We start from the raw sequence: 25,695 nt of genomic DNA, 5'->3' as shown, positions 1-25,695 counted from the left end.
AGGAGACCAGCTACTACCTCAAACAAATTACATTTAGCCTTATTTACTTTAAATTTTTTGACTCCTGGTACAGATAATGAGAGTCCAGCAGAATAACACTGGCAAATATTACAGGGAAAAAAGAAAGTTTAGCAAAGGTATTATGGAAATCCCAGGAAAAAGGACAATGGCAAGACCCAGTACATTTACTGATGTGGGGATGAGGGTATGCTTGTGTTTTTGCTGGAGATGGACAAACCGTGTGGGTGCCCTCAAGATGTGTGCGATCATGGAATGGGAGACTGGAGGGACCCATGGATCCCAAATCTGGGCCTGGTTCCCCCAGGACGAGCCATGAGCCAGTTGAATCTGAATGCAAAGACAGAGCAAGGGCCAACCAGAGTCACACAGACATCAACCCCCATAACATGGGGACAGATCAATAAAACCACATAGGAAGCTGAGAAACTGCTGGAGCATCAGGGTCAGGCAAAAACTCCTGACTCCATGTTTAAGGCCATGCTAGCTGTAATATCCTATGCAGTATGCTTTCCCTGTGTAGAGGTGAAGGCATATTGGGCATATGTTTCCACCCCCCCAAACCCCCCCGAGTAGAATGGCCTGTACTCTGGAGTGACCCTCCTCCTGAGATATATCATGGTCAAGAAACATGGGCACCAGGATCCCTAATTCCCCCTGACATAGAGCAATTAGACTCTCAGAACAATGGTATCAATTATACGGCTCCTTTGGAGGGACTTCCTTTATGCATCACCCAGGATACATCACTCAATCACAGTTGCCTTACAATTCAATCCCAGGCATGGTTGAGTTACCATGGAAAATATATGTACCTATCAGGCCTTAGCTCTATGAATATTACTGGTGTAGCTACTAATCACTTCTGGCCCAATTGCCCAAATTGTATTAATTTTACAGAATGGGCTCCCTTTGATAATTCTAATCCCCCTCCTTGGACCCAGTGGCTTGGCCCCCTAGCTAGAAAACAGTCCATGCTAATGGGAAATATTATTGACTGGGGTCCCTGTGATCATTTTGTTGGGAGAGATGAGCATCAGACCTCGTGGCAAGAATTCACTGGCACTGGTGGTGAAACTTTAACATCTCTTCACTACACCATCTTGGGATTCAATCCCAATCTCCTGTGCAAATTGCTTGGCACCACGAAGGCTTTAGCCCACCTTTGCCTCAATGGCATTATCAAGGAAAGAGAGGTCCAATTCAGGAGCTGATATGGAAAGCAGCAGTCCCATTTATGAATGGCAGTGTTTGGATGAGAACACTATTCAATAATAGTAACAGTACTAAATGCAGGTCTAATGTTACCCTTGTAGAAAATATTACCACTCAATTTACAATTTGTGTTTTTAATCCTTACGTTTTTCTAGCAGCAAAAAAGGACCAACTTCAGATGGACAATGCCCAGTTGACTTGTGATTCCTGTCAACTGTATCATTGCCTTAATCATAGCACAGTACAAACAGTACTGTGCTATATCCACCCTAATAATTCTAGGTCACATTCCCAGATTACAGGTTCCTGTAAATTTGTCTGAGCCTTGGGTGGCCACCCCCACATTACATCTCATAAAACTCTTTTTAACTCAGCTTACTCGTGGTGCTCGTAGAGCCTTAGGCATGATAATTTTTGCTGTAGTCTCCTTAGTTACATTAATAACCTCTGTTGTGGTGTCCTCAGTATCAATGCACAGCTCCATTCAAACAACTCAATATGTAGAAAACTGGACTTGCACAGCCAACCAGGCATGGATGCTTCAAAATAAAATTAACACCGAGATACAAACAGAGGTGGCAATGTTAAAGACTATTGCTCTGTAGCTAGGAGAACAAGTAGAAAATTTGCAGTTGCAGCAGGAATTGCATTGTCATTTTAACCACACTCATATTTGTGTGACCAATTTGGAATATAACAAAAGTGAATATCCATGGGATCTTGTAAAGGCCCATTTACAGGGAGCTTTCACATCCAATGTTACTTTCGATTTAATGATTCACAAAGTAAAATCCTTAACTTAAATAAGCAGACTCAAGCCTTTCAGCCCTCTTTAAAAGCTTGAGTAGAATTCCAACAATGTTTAGAAGGCCTTAACCCTTGGAACTACTTCAAACAGCACCTCAATGTCTTTTTTATAACTCTTGGATTAATGTTACTATGTTTCTGTTTTTTTGTTCATAGTTTGCAATATCAGCTGGACCACCAAATGGCAATTGAGAGCTGCACAACCTGCAATTACTTTTATTCAATTAATGCAAAAACAAAAAGGGGGAGATGTTACAGGCCAAAAAGAATGAGGGTCATGACCAACTCAGTATACCACTGGAGGCTATTTGAGTAAACAGAAAACCATTCTCATGAAAGCAGGATGTTGGAAAACTGACAAACTACATCTGCCGACAGAAGGAGTGCTGAGGGCAGTCACACCCCCAGGGCAGTGTTCCTTGTGATTATCTATAGGAACATCTGAAGCCTGTTGAAAGCAGCAATTATGAGAGAAAGCAATTATGTGTACCCGTGATAAATCAAGCAGCTGACCAACCATTACCTCTCCCTACCTGCCCTTTCTACCTAATATACGAAGGGCTGTAGAAGCTCAGAGTTGCCTTTGCTCACTAGAAACAAGGAGCCCCCAACCCCTTGTTTTAAAACATATCCCTTTGTCTTTGTCTTCATTTCTGCATTCTCCCCACTTCGTTCATGCTGTAGTAACCAACAGTAACAGTACAGGCCATATAATTAAGTGACTATCACTAGATAGCCTTCCTTCAATGATGTTCTTCATCTAGGAACCCAGAGTTCTCCGGGATAAAATGGCAACTGAGGTTTTGGATATATTGAGTAGGAAAGAAAGTCACCTCCATAAAACTTAGTAATTGGAGCTGTCACCACTACAAATTTCTAAACTTTGCAAGACTGCAGCAGGATTTCAAATGACACTCTGAGAGAGGAGAGAATGAGCTCATGTGGATTTCCCTCCAAACATATTTACTGCACAAAGGCAAAGTTCACATTACACTTGGAGATTTCTCTCAGTCTAGTTTAAGATCACAGATTGCGGATCCCAGACAACTGGTATCAACTGACCAGTGTCCTGTTAAGGCTAAACCTAAGACTCTTTACCACACTGTAGCCTTAGAATTGGACTTCTCATCCTGTTGCTGGGAAGAATTAGAGATATATATTAGAGGTCACTTTTCTTCTGAGAAAAGGGATGCTGGAAGAGACAGGAGCAATGAGTGTGTGGCAGGAGTTCAAAGTGATAAGGGGAAAGCCAGGAGCCACAGAGCATAAAGCTCCAGGGCTGCCTTAGGGGATGAAGTGACCAGCACCCTGACTCTTCTGTCCAGCTTTTTAACAATCTAACAGAGTTTCTTTATTTTCTTTCAGCTACTCCTGGAAATGGTGAAGACATGGAAGTTTTGCAAAAAAATGGGGTGGAGGAAAATAAAGCCTCTGTGTGAGTGTATAACCATTTGACCTCTTTTTTAACCCTCTCCAGGGTCACCCTAGAATCAGATCTGCTCCCCAGCATCTTCTGTTTCCTGGAGTGTGTTGTCTGCTACTTTGGATTGGCCATGATGGGCTGGAGCTGCCTTGTGACAGGAGCAGGAAGGTATCTGGGTCAGAGAATCGCCTGCCTCTTGGTGGAGGAGAAGGAGCTGAAGGAGATCAGGGCCTTGGACAAGGCCTTCAGACCAGAGCTGAGGGAGGAATTTTCTGGTAAGCAAACTTGATTCATGGGTGTGTGGCTCCATTTTAAACCCTGCATGGGTGTGGGGAGGTGGACCTTTTCTAGCAAGTTATAGAAAGTTGTAGTCAAATCTAAGCCAATCCCACATCCACAGTCATCATAAAAAGAATATTAAACAGTATAAAATGGCATAGTGTGAAAGATACTGGATGGGGTGTCCAGAGACTGGATTCTGGCCCTGACCCAGAACTTGAGACGCAGCCACTTTAGACACCAGGCCCATTTTCTTCTCATCTAGAAAATCCCACATCAGTTATTTTTCTTGTTTACAACTTTTTTATGTTCTGAAGCTTTTTGTCTTGGCAATTGCTTTGCAACATTCACAAAGGATGCCGTTGACTTGGAGACCTCACCAGTGGGTCTCTGCCTCTCTAGACTGCCCTGAGCTTTGTTTTGTTTTGTAGCATCCTTGGCATCTTTATTGAAGGCAAAATAAAAAGAAGTGAAGGTATAGGCGGGTGTGTAAGTGTGTGTGTGTGTGTGCCAGAAAGCAAAACAGAGAGAGAAAATGAGGGAGAGAGAAAATCAGAGAGAGAGAATGAGAAAGACAGAGAATGCATGAGAAAGAGTGAGAGAGAGAGAGAGAGAGAGGATAAGAGAGAGAGAACATCAGTGAGAGAGAGAGCTCGTGCATAAGCGCACAGCACAGAGCAGAGACGGTAAGAGGCAGTATGAGGCCAGATATGCCTCATTTCAATTTTTCATATATGGCTTTATTTTTTAACTATTTGTCTCTGTTGCTCAATCATCAAGAAATTGCAGAATCTGGTGTAGCAGATCCTTGTGCAAATAACCCCATGAGGGATATAAAAGGGGTTGTATCCAACTGAACAATGAACCATCAAGGTCCTGAAACATAAAGCAACTTGCCAAGACCATCTAATTAATGTGTAGCACAGCTCAGACCAGAGCTTCCTCCAGAGGCTTCGTCACTTGACTCCAGAGCTGATGCTTGGCAAAGTGGGTCTTCAGTCACTCCTTTTGCCTCCCTGGCTGCCCAATTCCCTGTCCTCCTCTCCAACCCAGGATATTGGGTGGACTGTGTGTCTTCATGTGGGCTCTGGCAGTGTAGAGACTCATGACCTGCCCTCAGAGAAGCCCCCACTTGACATCATTCAGGGACCACATCCAATACTCTGTTCCTCTTTTGCTCTTCTCAGACCTCTTCCGATTTCCTCCACCCTCTGTTTTAATGGTGTCTTTCATAAACAAATATTAACACAAGACCAAGATTAAATGTTTGTAATCCTTAGGTGTCGCCAATATTTACAATCTAACACATAATACCAGAAAAAAGCAATACTCCGCCTAGAGGAATTGTTCCTTATGGTGAAAATGCAGGGGATATAATGGATGCACAGTGGCCTGTATGAAGATAAAAACAGAGCATCCTTTCAGTGTTCTTTCTGTGCCAGGTACTGTGCTACATGTTTTGCATGTGCTGACTCATTTGTTACTCATAGCAACCCTATGAGATGGTTAATATTACTATCCTCCTTTCTTACAGATTAGGAGACAGACACAGAGAGGTTAACTAACTCACTGGAAGTCCCAGAGTTAGAATACGGCAAACCTGGATTTGAACCCAGAGAGTCTAGTGCAGCATCTGCACTCTTAAACAGAGTTCGTCTAGCAGCTTGAGGAAGGAGCGAACTATGGCTCCACTACAAAGTCCCCATTCCTAGTTTCTAGATCCCTGTGAACTCACTGAGGAAGAGCCTTTTCTCTTGGCTTTAGACTTCTTCAACTTTGAAAAGGCAATTCCTTTTGAGCCAGTCTGTCTGAAGTTGGCAGCAAAGGGGAAGCAGAGGAAGGGAGCAGGAAGTGGAGAGGTGGAAATAGAACCAGAGAAAATTCCACTCTCAGTCTGTCACCCACGTCCTCCCCAGCAGCCTCTTCCCTGCCTCCCCCATACCATGGCCTTCTTGGAGTTGCCTGGCAATAGGAAGGGGCTGGGAGTAGACAAAACATGACAGAGGCATCAGGAGAGTAAATGGTCCTATCTGAAACCCTGGAAGGAATTTCTCCGGTCTTGAATTTTTCACTCTGAATTTTACTCTCACTGTTCTTTGGTCTTTGTTGCCAATTTCAGTTGAACTTTCTCAGAAAAGTTTATTGTAAACAGCCAGTCCTGTACCTGGTGTACGGGGTACAAGGCTTGGAGGTGGGGTGGGCAAGTTTGAGTCTCCGCTAGAAATGTGACCTTTGATCTGTCCCTTAACCTCTCTGAACCTCAGTTTCCTTATCAATAAAGTGGGACTCAGAAAACCTATCTCATGAGATTGCTGGAAAAGGAAATAAGCAAGCTGTGAGTCATATGCAGATTATAAAGCACAAACAAGTGTAGAGTATTTATCCAAGCTCCATGTACCACAGTGTTCATGGCGTGGGCTAATTCCAGGTGACAACTTTACTGTCAGCATCATGTCTTGGGGATTTCAGAGGATCCTGAAGACATTAAAGTTGTAACCACTGCCCTCGGCTAGACAGCTGGAATATTAGTTCATTGGTTGCTAACTTTCAGCATTGCTATCTTCTTTTCAAGTCTGATGAGTTTTTCATGGAAATTCCTCATTTAAGCCCATCCACAGTTCCCTAGTAATGGCTCCACTCTCCTCCCGATTGCCCAGGCAGGAAACCATAGGGGTGATTTTGTCTTCTTGTTCTCTCAACCAAGATCCAGTAGGTATCAGGACCTTTAAGGTAAGATCTGAAATTCAAACCTGTTGTATCTGCCCTCCTCTGCTTCCATTGCTGGACCCTGCTTCCAGACCTCATCGAAACTTTGGCACAGATACTCTGATTAATCTCTTAATTACCTTACTTTCTCATATCCCCTATATCAGTCCATTTTATAACCTCAAGCCAAGGTTGACTTCCTACATCATAATTCTGCTTCTGTTTCTCTGTCTCTCTCACTTTTTTTTTTAACAGGGTTTGGCTGTGCCACCAAGGCTGAGTGCAGAGGAGTGATCTCTGCTCACTGCCATCTTTACCTCCTGGGCTCCATTCATCTTCCTTCCTCAGCCTCCCGAGCAGCTGGGACTATAGGCAGGCACCACTATGCCCGGCTAATTTTTGTATTTTTAGTAGAGATGAGGTTTCATGAGGCTGTCCAGGCTGGTCCTGACCTCCTGGGTGCAAGCAGTCAGCCCACCTCAGCCTCCCAAAGTGCTAGAATTACAGATGTGAGCCACCATGCTCTGCCTGGTTCTCTACTTATTCCAAATATAAATAAGGGATTTTCTTTGACGTGGTGCTGGAGACCCAAAATCATGATCCTGCATCACCTGCAGAATTAAATTCAAATTTTCCTTCTTACACCCAACTCTCCACAATCACCGTACTCTCTTTCAATATTTTAGTGAGTTTCCCATGACTCTAGAAATACTTATATTCCAGGTACACCTGACAGCTCACTGCTCAGATTACTTTTCTGAAATGAGATGGGGTAGAAACAGATGTTTGCTCTTTCCCAATAAATTGCTACACATTCTGACTTCTGTGTCTTTGTTTACTTGTTCCTTCCATGGAATGTACACCCTCCACCCCAACACCATGACTCTAACCATCCCCGAACACCTATGTAACATCATCTTTATCAGGAAACTTCCAAGCCAGTTTCAGAAATGTTCCAATCACCTGACCCGTGTTCACACAGAGCTCCAGAACAAGACCAAGCTGACAGTGCTGGAAGGAGACATTCTGGATGAGTCATGCCTGAAGAGAGCCTGCCAGGACATCTTGGTCATCATCCACACCACCTCTGTCATAGACGTCATCGGTGTCACTCACAGAGAGTCTGTCATGAACGTCAATGTGAAAGGTACAGTAGCCTGGGGAGGAGATGAAGCAAGGTGGGGGATTAAGGATCACAAAGAAGAACAAGAAAGGAAAAGAAGTCCCTCCACTGAACACTTGCTGTGCTCTGGGCCAAGTGTCTTTGCTAATCACTACCAACTGGGGGAGTTCAAAGCTGCTATCTTCAGCTTTTTACATGAGGAAACCAGTGCTAGAGATGGCAAGTAACTTGTGCAGAGCCCCCCAGGTAAGTAAGTAAGTAGGAGAGTTAGACTTTAAACTCACTCCTGTGTGACTCCAAAGGCTGTGGACACTTTTTCTATTATGGCTCCAGTCAAAAGTCGACTAAACTCTGACTTCAGATTCTTGATATCCAGCCACTCTTTGCCTCTGGGACAGCATCAAACCTTCCAGGTGCCACCATAGTCATCATTTTAAACTTTGTGTGTAGGCTGATGATAATGAAATGGGAAAAATCCCCTGGTCCCCCTCAGCAGGCATGCAATAGGGGTGTGGCTTGCTTCTTCAGCGCCTCACTGCTCAGACCTCTACGGGAGCATACAGACAGGCAGGCTGTGGGGATCCGACACCATGGCAGTGTCAGGGGTGAATGTTTACAGCTCCTGAAACCCCAGTGGGTGTGTGTTACATGTGCTCTTTTAGTTTTGCTCGTTTAGTTTTGACATCTATAGGCGGCTTGTTTTAACCAGCTAAATTAGACCCTCTACCTTGTCGGAAATTCAGAGGGCTTTCTGTATCTCGGGTCGTTGCTTTGGTTACCAGAGGAATTGGATCACACCTGGGCTGGGAGAATGAGTGCCAGGTTTTGTTGAGTGGAGGTAGCTCTCAGCAGCTGGGGGATGCCAGAAGGGGAAGGTTTGCCCATGGAGTTGGCAGCTCAACTGCCCAACTCTTCTCCGACCATCCCAGGGAAACTCCACATCACTCTGCTGCGCCCAGTGTGTTCCTCCCAACGTCCAGCTGCCTGTGTGTTCCTCTGCTGATGTGTTCGTCCGTTGATGTGCCCCTTCTGACATCCAGCCCCTTCTGTCTTCTTCTGCCAACCTGCTCCTCTCATTGTCTGGCAGCTTGTGTGTGTCCTGCTAGGGTCTTGGGGGTTTTTATAGGCACAGAATGGGGGCATGACAGGCCAGGGTGGTCGTGGGAAATGCAACATTTGGGCAGAAAAATGCTTGTCCTCATCTACGTCCCTGGGAGCGGAGCCCTAGCCAGGGACTACACCCTCCTTCACCCAGCACTTCCCTTCCCCACTCCCATATCATTTAAAGGGACCACGCTCTTCCCTTCCCAGCACTCCCATATCAAGAACATTCAGAGCCCTGCTGCCCACCTCAAAGAAGTTTTCTCAAGAGAACTAGCAAAGCTGGTTCACAGTGGTCTGTCAGGACAGAATTATCCAGCACATGCTTTCTCACAATATTTTCTTAACAAAAAGGGTTTCCAGGTGTCCAGAATACACAATCTCTTCAGCTCAGCACGGGGCCTGCTCTTACAGAGCCATTCCCAGCCAGGTGTCCAAAGTGCACCTTCATTCAATCCTCATCCGTTAAAGTCTTGATGGTCTTTCTGAATTGCAGCTTTCCAAACCACTTTAAATTCAGACATATTTCCTTAAGGAATCTTGTCATGCAGTCTCACCATCTGTTTCCCAGAGCCCAGTCTCTTCAGCACACAGCACCCAACCGCGGCCCTGGCCCTCCACATTCAGTCTATTTCGACACCTTTTCTAAAGCAGCTAATTGCTTTTGGGTATCCAGCACCATCTCAATAAAAAATCTTTCCAGTTTCTACTTACGCATACCTTTAAGTACCTCTACAGTGCAAGGAGGGTGTTAAGAGTAACCAGTTTTTCATTTGAATTCTTAACTCTCCACAACTCCCAACAACAAGAAATGTGAAATGACAGGGGAAGTGTTAGAGGCATCTGTTTCCTAAACCATTATCACTCCAAGGCTTAGAAAACATTTCACAATGTTGGTCATTTCCCTCTTGAAGGTAAACTACTTCCACATTTTCTCTACCACCAGATTCATTGTTGAAAACATGAGGCTGTCTCTCCAGAAACTCAAATGCCACAGAAACTTTAAACTGGGCCAAAAAAAATAAATAAATAAGAAGAAGAAAAAATAATAATCCTTACCTACGAAATTCCTTCCTTCTTCAAGGGAAGGCACTCCGAGCACCTCTATGAGCTTCACTTCCACACAGCTCAGGGGATGCTGCCAGGTCCTCCCAGTGCAGGTGTTACCAGCAGAGGGCACACTCCTCTCCCCAGTCCTCCACCAGGCTCCACAGGAAAGACCAGAGCAGGGTTTAAGGGAAGGTTTATCACCCCGACTTTACATAACCAGGTAAACAGAGTCACAGCCAGAATTGGAAGCAGCTTTCCCAGCAAACACACAATCAGGAAAAGAGTGTGGGTTTCCAGCATCTCCCCACAAGCCACTCTTTGCTCAATGACTCCAGGAATGGTCCTTGTGACTAAGTTTTATCAGTCCACTCAAAATGAGAAAAATACCAGCAATTGCATGTATATTTAAGAGTGTATATTGCTTATATACAACTGTGTATGGGTATGTGTGACATAATTTCTTCCACTGCCCTTTTCTGCCTAAGGACTGGAACTGTCCATATTCTCAGAGTATATCTTCCTGATTTTTTAGTTTTTCAATAACCTGCCTTTAATGGTATTGATGTCACATTATAATTTTCAACATCCTTACTTTGCAAAATATAAAGTGATAACTCTAGGTCCTTTGCCAAAATTAAAGTACACACACACACACACACACACATCCATACACCCAAAAGTCTAGAAATTCTTGCTCTCCAGAACCCATATGTCAGTGTCTTTTCATTTTAGTGTTTTTCCTATGGCTGTAGCATGGCCCAGTCTCAGTTAGAGTCACAGAAGAATGGACCCCAAGTCTGTTATAACCACTGCACTAGGGAATGGAGATACATGCATGTGGTTGGGGCCCCTTAGTTGTATTTCCTGACACTGACAGCATGCTTTTCGTTGGTAAGTACCCAGCTTCTGTTGGAGGCCTGTGTCCAAGCTACTGGGCCAATATTCATCTACACCAGTACCCTAGACGTAGTCGGGCCCAACTCTTACAAGGAAATCATCCAGAATGGCCATGAAGAGCCTCTGGAAAACACATGATCTGTTCCATATCCCTACAGCAAAAAGCTTGCTGAGAAGGCTGTGCTGGTGGCCAATGGGTGGACTCTGAAAAATGGTGGCACGTGGTACACTTGTGCCTTAAGACCAATGTTTATCTATGGGGAAGGAAGCCCAATCCTTTTTGCTGGTATAGATGAGGCGCTAAACAACAATAGGATCCTGTCAAGTTTCAGCAAGTTCTCCAGAGTCAACCCAGTCTATGTTGGCAACGTGGCCTGGGCCCACATTCTAGCCTTGAGGGTCCTGCAGGACCCCAGGAAGGCAAGGCCCCAAGTGTCCGAGGACAGTTCTACTATATCTCAGATGACACGCCTCATCAAAGCTATGATAACCTTAATTACACCCCAAGCAAAGAGTTCGGCCTCCGCCTTGATTCCAGATGGAGCCTTCCTTTATCCCTGATGTACTGGATTGGCTTCCTGCTGGAAATAGTGAGCTTCCTGCTCAGACCCCTTTACACCTATGGACCGCCCTTCAACCGCCACGTAGTGACATTGTCAAATACCGTATTCACCTTCGCTTACAAAAAGGTTCAGCGAGATCTGGCGTATGAGCCGCTCTACAGCTGGGAGGAAGCCAAGCAGAAAACCGTGGAGTGGGTTGGCTCCCTTGTGGACCAGCACAAGGAGACCCTGAAGTCCAAGACTCAGTGATTTAAGGATGACAGAGACGTGCATGTGGGTGTTGTTAGGAGATGTCATCAAGCTCCACCCCCCTGGCTTCATACAGAAGGTGACAAGGGCACAAGCCCAGGTCCTGCCTCCTCCCTTTCACATAATGCCCAACTTATTGTCTTCCTCATGTCATCAAAACCTGCCAAGTCCCTGCCCCAACTAGAAGCTTTCTGTCCTAATCATATACCAGAGGAAAGACAATGTGATTTGCTTTTTCCAAACGGGAGTCTTGCTCTGTCTCCCAGGCTGGAGTGCAGTGGTGCGATCTCAGCTCACTGCAAGCTCCGCCTCCTGGGTTCACGCCATTCTCCAGCCTCAGCATCCCGAGTAGCTGGGACTACAGGTGCCCACTACCACAACACCCGGCTGATATTTTGTATTTTTAGTAGAAACAGGGTTTCACCGTGTTAGCCAGGATGGTCTCAATCTCCTGAGCTCGTGACCTGCCCGCCTCGGCCTCCCAAAGTGCTGGGATTACAGGTGTGATCCGCTGTGTGAGCCACTGCACCCGGCTTGCGGTCTCTTTTAACTTGAGGGTCACTTTTAACTACTAGAGCTCCAATTTTCCTCTTAAATGAGAAAGGATTTCATTTCTTTTCTTTTAAATCTCCTATTTCTTCACACGGTTCAATGTAAAGAGCAATACATGTTTCAATGCCTAACCTGGAGAGAGGCATGGTTTCTGTTAATATATACTTTCCTCGTTCCTTTTCATTTCCAGGTATCACCATCTTTTACCTAGGAGAGTGGCATGGAGCTGGGGATGCGGGGTGGGCAGAGTAGCAGGAGGGTCAGGAAGGGCGGTGAAGACTGAATGAGTTGTTTCAGGCATGTACAACATGACCTACATATGACATGTATTCCCTCACTGAATACTCATCAGAAACCTATCAGGTGGGGGTGACTATTCCCATTTTACTGGTGAGGAAACTTGTTCACAGTCACACTAACTGATTAATGGCTAGGCCTTCTACCAGGGACTTGGCCTTGAAAGTCCTTATCTTTCCACGGAATCAGACAGCCTGAACTCGCCTTGTGGGTGGTACAGCAGAGCACTGGAGCATGGGGTGGTGATACTTGGGAGAGCCCCAGCTTTTTTGGATTACCTCTTTCTTGCCCAGTCCACATGCAGGGGATTCTCTAGAACCCAGGAGAATCCCTGAGGGGCATCTGAAAGAGTTTGCATGCCTTTCCTAATGGACCTGAGCAGGGCTGACAGAAACAAAAAATGCATCCAGCCTCTATCAGCTTCAGTGCCAATTTCGTAGAAGGTCTCTAGAACACTCCTGGCTATATGTGTGTTGGCCATTCTGATCATACATAACCCTGCATTTCACCCTTTCAAATCACACAATGAGCCACACCATGGGTTCCTGGGCAAGTAAAGAAAACAAGTGTGAACTTCCCCCAAAATATACCTTCTACTCAGCCCAAAATTAGAAGTCTACTATCCCACATGCCGAGATTTAACTGCCTCTCTCTCTTCTTTCTCCTTCTCTTCTTTAAATCATATCCTTTCTCCCTTTATTCTTCCATATCCTTAGCCTCTTTCTTCCCTCCATCTCCTCTTTAATCACTGGCTCTCTCATTCTTCTCAATTCCCCTGAAGAGAGGAAGCCAATAAAGACAAGTTTGGTGACTTCAGTGATGACATAGTCATTAACCAATCAGTGAAAACACAGTCAAAAGAAACACTGTCAGGGGCATCAGGGACAGAGCTGAACTGAAGCAGGTGTGGAGGTTGCTGTGGGTCCAGAGTGTGGGGACAGAAGCTATCTCCCTCTGGACCTGGGTGTATCACAGCAATGATGAGAGCCACACCCAACATCAAAATGGCTTCTTTCTTACACAGGAAATTAACAGATCATTAATCAGTTGAATTTGATTACCACAATGGAGTTAGTTTCAGTGTTCATTCTGAAGAGAAAAGGGAACCATATTCTGGCCCAGATCAACAGGTTTCCACCACTTTCAAAACCCCAAGGAACAGATAATCAGCACTAGCATCGGGGGGAGTGGCCCCAGGCAGTTGGGTAAGGTGAAAAAGGCAACATCCCTCCTTCCCCAGCCGTGCACAAAATGCAAGAGCCAGCATCTCTCCAGCTCTTGTAAGGTGTGCTCACGATCCATATGTTAATGTCAAGTACCATGGGAATCAACGGAGGGTGGTGGAATCAGGGACAAGAGCCCTTCCCCTGGTTTTTCAGTCTAGTGAAACCCTACACTTATGAAACCACCAGGGCAATTTTCACAGGGAAAGGAAGGAAAAGGACAGAGCTCCAACGGGCAGTGAGGGGAGTTCTAAGAAAGAGACGAGGGGGCCGGATGAGTCAACAGTCTCAACTGAACAAGCACAAAGGCCTCGGAGTGTTGTGACCAACAAAATATGCCATCCCTTCTTACACCTGAGGGTGCCAAGCAGGCAGAGCTCCTGCACCAAGCCTGGCTGCACTTCACGTGATGCACCACACGGAGGCAGCAAAGGCTAGGAGGGAAGAACAAGAAAGCCTGACCTGGCTGGGATTTTCGAGTCCTTTTTCTCCACCAAGGTGACTTTGCAGGGTACCTAACACAGGATTGAATGAAAGCACGGGCCAGTGCTCAGCCACCGGCTTAAGGGCTAGGTGTATATGAGTACTGAGAATGGAGCTGAGCCGAATTCACTGGGAAAAGCCACAGGAGCCAGTGGGTCTTGAATGAGGCCTTGAATTCCTCGGTCCAGACAGTGGGCATAGCCCAAGCAGTGGTGCAGAGGACAGGGGGCATGAGGAGTCCCCTCGCCTCCTGGAAAGCATGTACAGAGGGCAGATGAGAGAGCTCGGGTGCCAGACCAAGCCACAGATTGGATAGGCAGGTTCGAAGGGCCGGGATGGGCCCCAGAACCTGTGATGGACTGGTGAGAACTGGCAGGAAAGTGGCCGGAGGCCAACTCTTATGATGTGAAATCCTGTGATTTCTAAATATTAGTGACTAACTCTAAATTTGAAAAAGCAGTGTGAAGATCTGCTTCGGGAGAGGGATGTGTGGGCTAGTGTTCAAAGTGTATCTGCAATAATTTATATCTTAAAACGTGGTGGCGAGGTGTCAGCAGCAAATCTGTTCATTCTTGGTGATAAGTCCCAAATATACGTTATGATATCATATTCTCTGCTTTCCTCTATGGTTAACATAGGTTATAATTTTTTAATAAATTAAATTTGGTGGGGGAAAAATAAGCAAACTAAGAAATCACATTCACAGGCTGGCCCCAGGATTTAAGGCCTCTGATTTTCCACTTCTGCTCCCAGTCTAGTGGTCCAGTGTGGGAGATAAAATAGGAGACATGTTAGGTACTGTGCACAGTAAATGTGAAGAGTGCCATAAGAAAGGAAAATGCTTTCGGGAGATCCATTCCCAAAGGGGATTCATGGGGTCCTTGCATTTGGGCTAAATATCAGAAGATGGGTAGGATTTCTACAGACAGGAATGCAAGGAAAAGTATTCCAGATAGAGACAATGGAGTCTGCAAAGACCCAGGATGGGAAAGGGGTCACTTTTAGGGAACAATGAGACCAGACCAGACAGCACTACGCCAAGGGAGAAATGGAAGATACACCTGGAAAGACATGCTGGGCACACACAGGATCACCCAGGGCCACCCCTGGAGACGCCCTGCCTGCTTCCCTCACTGACCTCAGAGTAGGAGTTCTGGGTCCCCATTAAGGAAGACTTGGGCCAGACACAGTGGCTCACGCCTGTAATCCCAGCAATTTGGGAGGCTGAGGCAGGTGAATCACCTGAGGTCAGGAGTTCAAGACCAGCCTGGCCAACATGGCAAAAGCCCCTCTCTACTAAAAATGCAAAAAAAATTAGCCAGGCAAGATGTTGGTGCCTGTAATCCCAGCTACTTGGGAGGCAGAGGCAGGAGAACTGCTTGAATCCGGGAGGCAGAGGTTGCAGTGAGCCAAGATTGCACTAATATACTCCAGCCTGGGTGACAGAGTGAGACTGTCTCAAAAAAAAAAAAAAAAAAGACAACCTGACATTCAATTACTTCACACATACAACATGCCTCATGTTCTCTCAAAAATTGGACTCCGCGGGAAAAGAATGTCTCCTTTAGCAATGAATATTGATGGTGATGCAAAAAGCTGGGACATCATTCACTATGAATGGGAATTGTTCAGCTGTCCCTGGAAGATTACCTTGGCAGCATTTTGTAGGAGGGACTGAAAGAGATGAACAGGATATTTCAAAAATCTAGGTAAGAAATGAAGGCCTGATTTATGTGTTGGTAACAAAAAGGAAGACAGGGGCAACTGAGGAAGACCTGAGACAGAATGGCTGCTAGTTTAGACAGCACTGGGTGTGGGCACAGAATTCCCATGCATGCACATTTTCAAGCTGGACACACCTGGATGGCAGCCCCGGACTCCTTCCACCTATCATTCAGCTCTACCAACTTTACCTCCACAACACCTCTTGCATGTGTCCTCTTCCTCCCTGGTAACATCACTCCGACTTTTACTCCCCACAGGCCTCCCTGTCTTGGAGAGTCACCCATGAAACCTATCCTCAGCAGTGTTGCCAGAGTGCTCTCCAAACTCGTCTCACCATGTCATGCCCTTCCTAAAAGTAACCACTAGGGAGAGCCCCAGGACTGTCAGGGTGAGCCTGAGTGCCTCAGCATAACATAGAGGGCCTCTGAAGACCTGGGCACTGCCTAACACTCCAGACTAATTCTCATCAATCCCTGCCCTATCACCAGATTCTCCTACTTTGTGCCTCAACAATTTTCCAAACTCAGCGCTTCCTGCATGCAGCATGCTTTTATATCAACCCAGGCCAGAGCATGGCATTCCTTCTGCTTAGAGGGTCCCCAGCTGTCCTGCCAGTGCATCCTTTCCAGCTCCATATTCACCATCCAAAGCACCTCTTTTTACACCCTCCATGCTTTGTGCATATCTAGTTGCCCTGCCATTAATTTTTCATTTATATGTCCTGTTCCTCACTCCTACACTAACATGTCCTGAGGACAGTAACTTACCATGTCATCTCTCTGTCCCCAGTGACTGACACAGATAGACACATGGGCTGATGGATGGAAGGATGAAACACAAGTAAACTCAACTGTTAGGACGGAGAGAGGAGGTGATGGGGAGTTGGGCAGCAGAATGCTTTGAATGACAAAGCAAGAAATAATTCAGATGAATTTCAAGGTGTCGATGAAACTGAAGAAGCTGGAGCATCATGATGAGAGCTGGGAAAGAGAAAAGCCACACAGTGGGTATGGTGCTGAGAATGAACTCATTTGTGTGATATGAAAAGTGAGTGGGGTTGTGAGAGGCCCATGAGCAGGGAAAGGGAAAGGCTGATGAAGGCGAAGCCCAGTTGCCAAGGTTATAAAGGGACTGGGAATTAGATCCAAAACCTGAAATTGTGCAAGGCCCAGAATATTTTTATACTACAAAAAAAGGGAAAATCTGCTCTTGAAAATTGAATTCAGAAGAGAATTTCCCACTCTTAGTTGATTCAAGTGAGGACCACGCAACCTCTCTGTCTACATGTGCTTCTTAAGACACTGGGGGACTCTGGTGGAAATTGGAGGGGAGTTCTTTTCCTTTATCTTGGCCCAGGATCCCACCCAATGGGAATGAGCAGGGAATGGAGTCGGCGATTCGAGGCATGAAAGAGGCTCATTATGAAGTGGAGGGAGAAGGCTAGATGAAAAGAAAGTAGCTTGGCCACTCTGTCCCCAAAGGCAGGGGGCACTGGGGTCAGTTACAGACTCCAAAACAGTCAGTAATCTGTTCTGGAAACATGAAGCTCCCTATTGAACAGCACAATCTTTCCTCAAGAAATGGAAGAACCAGCACTAATGAAGTCAGCCCTTCTTCCAAAACAGGTACTGGTGACAGAGGGGTGGGCGTGAGATGGGCTCTGGGCCTATTGTCATCTTAGCATGAAACCTGGCCACTGAAGTAGGAATACCCTTCTCATCAGCCTGGCCCTAACTCCCTCCTGCACCAGCTGGAGTCTGTCAAATCCCTGGTGTAGCTCTGAGCAGAGTAGCTCTCTAGGCACACGGCTGGTGAGGTCACCCAGGACCTGTGCTTGGCTTAAGGCGCTGCCATGGGACCCCACATTTCATTTTGCACTGATCCCTGTAAAATATGCAGTGAATACTGAATATGAGAACTTATTTCAGCAGCAGGCAAAATACCTATTGCTGACCTATCGTGGGTAAATGAAAAAAGCTCCCTGGTTCCTACAGGGCACCTCAACATCTTTGTGGAGTTCAGATTTTCGAGCAAAGAAAGCTTCATCAGGCATGGCGGGACACACCTGTATTCCCAGCCACTGGGAGGCTGAAGGGGAAGATCACTCGAATGTAGGAATTCAATGCCAGACAAGACTTCATCTCTAAAATTTTTATTAAATTGAAGTTAAAGAAGGATCTAGGGACCTTTATTCCAGCTTTAACTGTGGACTCCTTTCCTTCTTTCATTTTACCAATGAGGAAAGTGAGGCCTGGGAAGTGAGATGACTTTCCCAATGTTCACCTAGGCCACTGTGTGTAATGGTGACCTAAGATTTGCTACCTTTCAGATGAAACGCGGGGGTGAAGGCATAGAACTAGGAGGTTGTCCTACCAACATATTTATAAAGGGTGGGGAGGACCTGGGATGAGACACATTTAGAAAGAGGGCAGAGGGCAGGTTTAACCAGAAGTCAGCTGTCTAATCCATTTGTCTGGTCCATACAGCCCAACCTCCCATCTGAACGTCAGCTTGTGGACGTGGGTGCTGCACACATTAAGATAGGCAGAGGCTTCGTGGCATAGAAATAAAAGTAGCTGGGGGTTAGAGGAACTAAGCAAAGGGGTCAGGAGGGCAAAAAACAAGCAAGTATTCTTTTGTTTTAGAAGCAGAATATTTTTGCAAATAAGAGCGAAGAGTGAAAATCCTGCGTTCTCATTTCAATTTTGCCATCGAAGTTAAGCAAATCTTTTTACCTTCTCGCGTCTGTTTCCTTTCCTGCAAAATGATGGTTATGGCTCGTTTCTAAGGTCTGTTGCCAGTGACTTTGGGCTGTAAAAGTGTAAGATGATTTGCATCCTCTGGCACCTGCCCACTTCTGCAGCTAAACTTCATAATAACACAAGCCTCCATGTGCTTATTTGTTTGTGTGAAGCCAAAGTTATTTGAGAAAGTGGTTTCCCAGCCATCCCCTGGCTCTAGTGGCCCCTGGCACCTCACTGGGAAAGGGAATCATACCTCTCATAGGGTTGTAAGGGATGAAGAAGTGGGGCCAAGTAGGAACCGATTCCCTCCCTCCCTGATATCTGATGACCACTGAACTGCAGAACTTAATGCTGACTTAAATATGTCCTTTTATTTTGGCATTAAGCTATGGATGTTTCCAAGTAGGTTTTAAAATTCTTTGACCATCACCAGAAATTAAAACGGGCAGGGCCAATAAAGACAGTGCCTAGTGAAGAGGAATCAGAAACCCAGAAAAGTCATGTCTTGCTCAACACCACTGCCAGTTCATGCCAAAGCTCTGCCCTGCACACTCCACGCACAGCACACCCTCAAAGGAGATGCAGAACTGGTTACTTCTTTCTTCGTGTTCTCAGGAAAGGGAGGCCACGCCTTGTCACTCCCTCATCACCCTGCCCCAGGAGCTGGAAATTCCAGAAGATTCAGTTCATGTGCACAGCAACTGCCTCTGTACTCCTTCTGGGATCCCAGGAGCTATGATACAAGAGTTTAGGATGCCCCTCAGCAGCCCCTTCTCTGCAGCACTGAGCATGAACACCTTGTAACTACCTTGCTTCCTAACATTCACCCAAGCCCCTGAATCTTACAAGAGCCTTCATGCTTGTCATTTTGTTTGATTTTCCCACACCTTATACCTGCATCTTTCCACTGCACAGATGAGAGCAAGATCAAGAATACCTATAGGGCTTGGTCTAGGCTGCAGCAGCACTGAACAGTGGCTGTGTGAGTCCAGGGAATCTCAGGCTGTGAAGTCATGTCTGTGATTTCCACCAAATCTACTAACTTCAACACAGAAATCAGCAGAGCTACTTCAGCTGAAACCTTGAGGTGACCCTCATTTCAGACAATCGCTAATGCTACCCTTGACAAGAGACATGTCTAGCCAGATCCTTTTCCAGCCCCTTGACAAAGTGAGCTAGCTTTTCCAAGGTCACACACTGTCCTTTCCCTCACCCAACAAAGCCAGCTAAAGTGGACATTGCCTGATTTGCAGCAGTGGTGGGGACTCTGACTTAGAGTTCCAGAGTCCTTGGCAGAGAATCTGCTTAACGCTGAGCCTTTGTTGAATGTACCATCTTGCCCTAGCATAACATGTGAAATCTTGACATGAAATTCCCCCCTGTCCACCTCCCACCCCCAGCAGCCCCAGAGGCCAAATCCTTAAATTCATACTTATAGTTGGCAAAATAATTCACCCCAAGCAGGTTGGGCAGGCAGGAAACAAAATCAGCCTTCACCTTCGCCCTTAAATGGTGTTGGAATGTGTAAGCATCTGTACCTCTCTCATGCCTGTCTCCCTAGCACTGAGCACTATATCCGGCACTTGCCCACTCAGCTGAGGGGTGAAATTCCCAGGGTCTCTGCTATTAATGAGACACAGCCCTGGGGCCTGTGGAAGGTCAGCCATTCACAGATGGTATCAGACACCCAAGCAGGGCTGGGCACGGTGGCTCACGCCTGTAATCCCAGCACTTTGGGAGGCCAAGGCGGGTGGATCACAAGGTCAGGAGATCAAGACCATCCTGGCTAACACGGTGATACCCCATCTCTACTAAAAAAACAAAAAATTAGCTGGGCGAGGTGGCAGGGGCCTGTAGTCCCAGCTACTCAGGAGGCTGAGACAGGAGAATGGCGTGAACCTCGGGGGTGAAGCCTGCAGTGAGCCGAGATCATGCCACTGCACTCCAGCCTGGGCGACAGAGGGAGACTCCATCTCAAAAAAACAAAACAAAACAAGAACACCCAGGTAGAACCACTCCCTACCTCAGCCCCTGATGCTTTCAGAAAAGCATCTCAGTGGAGTGTCTTCAGTGAATAAAAGAATGCATGGAACCGCTTCCAGTGAATCCCTGGTCTCCAGGAACTGGCGTCTGGCAATTCCTTTACTCAGGCTGGAAATCCTTCAAATATATGTGTGGGAATGCCAACTAGAACACTGCACGTACACTGATACCCTTTTCAACTTTCTTAAAATCATGGGGCAACGTGGTATATGGAACACCTTGCCGCCCACCTCACCGGCTTCCAAAGCTGAGCATTCCTGACTGCTGAAATGAGGCAGGGCACCGGCTGGATGCAGAGAGCATTGTGAAAAGTGGCCTGGATCTCAAGGGAGCAGCTGGAAATTGAAACCTATTGGAATGTGCTTTGGGTTAGCAGAGATGACCTTGAAACCACAGTCTAGCAGCAGAAATCTGCAATCTACTGGGTACTTGCGGCTGTGACAGGGAGAGAGGAGCAATCACTAGGCAATTCATGCTGGAGACTGGCCAGCTGTGCCCCTCCCCTCCCACAGGGGCAGAGAGGACGGAAATTATGTGAATGCCAAGGGCAGCTGAGCAAAGGAGTCATGCCTGGCGTTTTGCTTTATTAAGTGAGCTGAGTTGGGGGAATGAAGATCTGAGAGAAGCGGAAGAAGGCTGACTGAGTGGCGAAGACGGTGAAGGCTAGCAGCAGCCTTCCACACTTACTCCATTGTCATCAGATGGACAGCCAAGACAGGCACTTTTCCTGGCTCTTACCTATTATAGTCATTATTTGGAGCAGCTGTGTGAAAGGTGGCCCACCAGGAGCAAACAAAGTATGCTGCACGTTGCATTGCCCTTTGCCTCCATACTCCCCAGCAGAGGAGAAGATTTGAGCCTTACATATTATTATGCTTACTGTAATCCCCAAGAAAGAATGGGGGGTCTCTAATTGGTCCTACAGAGTTCTCAACCCTGTTTGCCCATTAAAATCACCTGGGGAGTTTCTATAAAACTGCAGGAACTTAGGCCTCACTCCAATTAATTGCTCTCTTCATTTAAAAGGCAAACAATCCAAAAAGCTCTCCAAGGTTAAGAAAATCTGTAGCTTAAACTAATCAAACCTCAAGAATTCCAGGTTGACCAGGTATAGTTTTTCTAATCGGAATGTGGGCAGAGGCCCACGCACAGCAAATTCAGGCTGAAGTAGCACAGATACTATGCAAATGTGCCTGGGTATGGGTATGACTGTATTCTAACGCAACTTTATGTACAAAAATATGCAGGGCAGATTTGGTAGTTTGTCAACCCTTGTTCTACAGGAACATAGCTTCCATAGGTAGAGCTGAGTGGCATTTAATGTGTGTCAAAGACGAATGACATGGTAAAAGACTGATATGGATTTAATGACAAATATTCCATATTGGTTGCTGAACACCAGAATGCTGTCCAAGGAACCATCATTAAATAAAACAACCTGAAAATAAGGCAATTATCACATATACAAGCACACTCACACAAAACCTGTTACTTTTAGGATCATTAAATTATTCACTATTTTAACAAACAGCTGTAAAATAACATTACAGTGAAGAAAAATGTGCACAAACTTCAGAAACACAGTTTAGATTGTCTATGAACACCGTTCCTTAATTTGCATTTTTTCACATATGTACAGTCTCTTGATTGTAAAGAGACCACATGGCTCAAGGGGTTAACTTCTCATTTTCTCCTTCCAACTCGGAGCTCAAGATTTAATCAAAACCATTTAGCCTATTTAAACTGCTCCAGGTTTTGCTTAGTAAAGAGCAGCAGCAGAAGACTGCTCTTCACCAAATTCTCCAGGAAACAAATAATACACTTGCTTCCACCATCATTAACGAGTTGGTGGGAAAAGTCCTCAGATTAACGTTTTCAAGGGTGAACCGCAGTTAACAGGGTTTGCCAAAGAAATATTATTCTAAAACTAGATAGAAGAAACAACCTCCTGAATGCATTTAACCTCACTTAATGCAGATAAGTTCCCTGAAGAACTGTAAGAAAAAATGGAATCACATTTTAAATGCACCATTAGAGTCGGGTGTTGGTAGTTGGATTGTTTTCTTCTGCTAAGAATTTGCTCATAGAAGGGATATCAAAGTAGCAGCTGACTCTCTTATCCATGGTAATAGAAATAACGAGAGAGGTAAATGAAGTCCAAAGATTCCCACTGCCACTAAACTATTTTACATTAGCTTCACTCTCCACTCCCTGTTGAACCCATTCTCTAAAGTTGCTGATATGTAGTATATTTGATGCAGACGAGACCAGGCATAGCAATGGCAGCAAAAAAAAAAAAAAAACAATAAAACGGATAATCAATCCATGAATAATCAAAAGGTGGATGAGATTTCATAGGCACAGACTTAAGAGAACTTAAAACAGCTGGAAGAGGTAGATGTACATGGAAAGAAACCCACGAAGCAGTAAGATTACCTAAAAATTGGCTATATTATTTTCAGGTGGGTCTAATATGCTTAGTATTCAGATTACAAATCAGAATTCAAAACGGACACTTGCTTTGCTTGTATTACTCCTGACTAAAAGAAAACGAGAATTAATGTCATTCAAAACTGTCTACAGTTTGAAAACCTATTTGCATTTGTGAATAACAATAAATTGATTCAGAGGGCAAGATCAGCAGGCATTATACAAGCCCAGAATTATCAGAATTTTTAAATGTTTTTATAACCACAAAAACATGCTTTCCTACAGTCCCCAAAGAGGTTCCTTACTAGAATACAACTGATCAAGTATAAATTACTAGCATCCACAGAAACTTTGCTAAAACTGTAAAAACAATCTCGTAGCTTTTTTTCCCCCTTCAACTGTGTCCAATATTTTGTGAAGATGCTTCCATGAAATGTGTAGGGTAACAATCACTAGTGAAGAAAACAATACCGCTTTCCACAACTCTCACTTCTAAAGGCTAACCTAGGGCAGGGATCTTCAGCATAAGTAACTGAAATCTACACAAGAGTCATCTAAATACAGCCCCCTACTAGAAATGGAACATAGCTAGGATACCCTAATTAGGCGACAAAGACCAGCTTTGTCAATAAGGACATGTTTGGCCCTTCTAGGCTAGCCTTAAGTTTTTCATCAAGCATAAGAATTTTCAGTGTCCTTATTTTATTATATAAATCATGACAGGCAAGTCTTTCTAGCAGCTGAGCTGGAGAATGCAAAAGGTCAGGCTACAATTATTCACAACTGTCCTCAGCCTCTCTTCAGGACAGCCTGCACGCTCCTGTTTCCAGGCCTTCCCTAAGACAGGGGTCATAATACTGATCTAACTCACAATGATGTGAGAAACAACTAACAATTATTAAAAAGCATAAAGCACTTTGCAAATATCAAAGTGCTATTTTGGCATCTATATAACAACCAGAAAACATTCATTGTTTGTGCTATTTGGCAATTTTGCATTTACACCTCTCCCTGACTGGGCTCTCCTGGGTAGAGCCTTGAGATTTCTACTGTGCCTCCACATGCAGGAAAAAGACATTCTTACTTAGATTAGATCCCTCATATGCACGGAGGTGGGGGTTAGTGGAAGTCACTAACAAATGCTAAGTGAAGGCAAATGAGACCAACGAGTTTTGCATCCCAACAATGTCAACACTTTCCTGGATTTCTAACATAAAGGCCAGCAAAACTGCGAGCTAGTTTACTTTTTAGCAGGTCACTGGGCAACTGTTGATGGTCTAAAGTTCACTTGAAACACCTACATCAAGGTGAGGTGCAAAAAGGAAAGTCACACATAGCTGTGATTGTTCCTTTTCCCTGCACTTAAAAGACCACAGTTAAGACCTGAAAGAAATACTGGGTGTGGCACACACCTGGGATGGGGCGAGGGCGGGGAAGCGGGGTCATCCAGGTAAACCACCTTGACCCAGCATGAAGCTAGATTATTTTCAAGGGAGTAGCAAAGAACCCGGAACAGAATCAGGATTTCCCACATCTGAGAACCAGTTATAAATGAATTTGTAAACCCCAGACATTGCCCCTTGAAATGAGAGTGCAGCGTTTTTCAGCCCCCTTTCCCTTGGATGCCTCAAAATAGCAGCTAACTGTGGCTCAGAGAAAGGAAAAGTACATTAAATATCCTTTCCTATGTGACAAGGTTCCCCTACTTTTTGTGAGACAACAGGTGATGTGCGGAGACCGGGCAAACTCTGGCTTACCACTTGGTGGAACCAAGATAGAATCACTTATACTTGGTTTTATTGTGCCCCATAGCCCTCATTTACACCCTCTCCCTGCAGACTCCTAGAGGCCATCGCGGCCTACCCTAGTCTATCGCCCGCCATCCAGTTCCCACCCCAGCCCACGAACTGCCCTTCCTCAAGGTCCTCAAAGCGCCTGGTCCTCCAAGCTCTTCACCCCCTACAGCGTGTATTTAAGGAAGTCATCATCCCAAGCGCATCTCCTGAACATTTCTTCCATGGAGAGGAGGCAAGTATAGCACCGGGAAAGAACAACTCTTACTCAACCCTCCTCCCACTTCAGGAAACCCCGAACACCAAAGGCTCCCCAGTCACTCTCAGATTGTCCCTCCCGCCCCTTCCCCATTTCCTTCCCCTGGGTCAGTCCCAGGACATCTACCCCCTACAGGCTCCCCAGAGGGCAGCCTCCCTTGGACCCAGACCCTAGCACAGGTGCAGCTTCTGGTGCTGCGCGAGGTGCGTTTTGTAGCGGAAGCCTTTGCCGCAGCCCGCGCACTTGTGCGGCTTGTTGCCCGTGTGGATGCGGCGGTGGCGGATCAGGTGGGAGCTCTGGATAAAGCTCTTGCCGCACTCGATGCACGTGTAAGGCTTCTCGCCCGTGTGCGTGCGCTGGTGCTGCGTGAGCGTGGAGAAGTCGCTGAAGCGCTTCTCGCACTGGCCGCAGCGGAAGGGCTTCTCCCCGGTGTGCACACGCAGGTGGTTCACCAGGTGCGAGTTACGCCCGAAGCCCTTCCCGCACTCGCGGCACACGTAGGGTCGCTCACCCGAGTGCGTGCGCTTGTGCGTGAAGAGGTGCGAGCTGACGCTGAAGGTCTCGCCGCACTCGGAGCACATGTAGGGCTTCTCGCCCGTGTGCACGCGCTGGTGCTTCACCAAGTCCGAGCGCCAGCTGAAGCGCTTGCCGCACTCGCCACAGCCGTGCGGCTTCTCGCCCGTGTGGATGCGCTGGTGGTTGGCCAGGTGCGAAC

General features: G+C 46.0%; 1 protein-coding gene and 1 pseudogene across 1 annotated transcript in view; one reads left to right on the top strand and one right to left on the bottom strand.

The window, feature by feature from the left end:
• The first annotated feature begins 3,593 nt into the window (after positions 1-3,593).
• On the top strand, positions 3,594-11,667 carry LOC105505259 (annotated as a pseudogene).
• A 10,170-nt stretch (positions 11,668-21,837) lies between these two features.
• Positions 21,838-25,695, bottom strand: part of ZNF697 (zinc finger protein 697) — a 28,497-nt gene continuing 24,639 nt past the window's right edge. Inside the window, exon 4 of the mRNA XM_011933196.1 lies at positions 21,838-25,693. Within this exon, the coding sequence (XP_011788586.1) occupies positions 25,151-25,693 (543 nt within the window). The 3' untranslated portion in view covers positions 21,838-25,150. The remainder of the gene's footprint in view (positions 25,694-25,695) is intronic.

Source organism: Colobus angolensis, unplaced genomic scaffold (assembly GCF_000951035.1).
Source record: "Colobus angolensis palliatus isolate OR3802 unplaced genomic scaffold, Cang.pa_1.0 Scaffold124, whole genome shotgun sequence".
Classification (NCBI taxonomy): Eukaryota; Metazoa; Chordata; class Mammalia; order Primates; family Cercopithecidae; genus Colobus; species Colobus angolensis.
The sequence above is the reverse complement of the archived record's forward strand: the minus strand, read 5'-3'. Positions and strand labels throughout refer to the sequence as shown.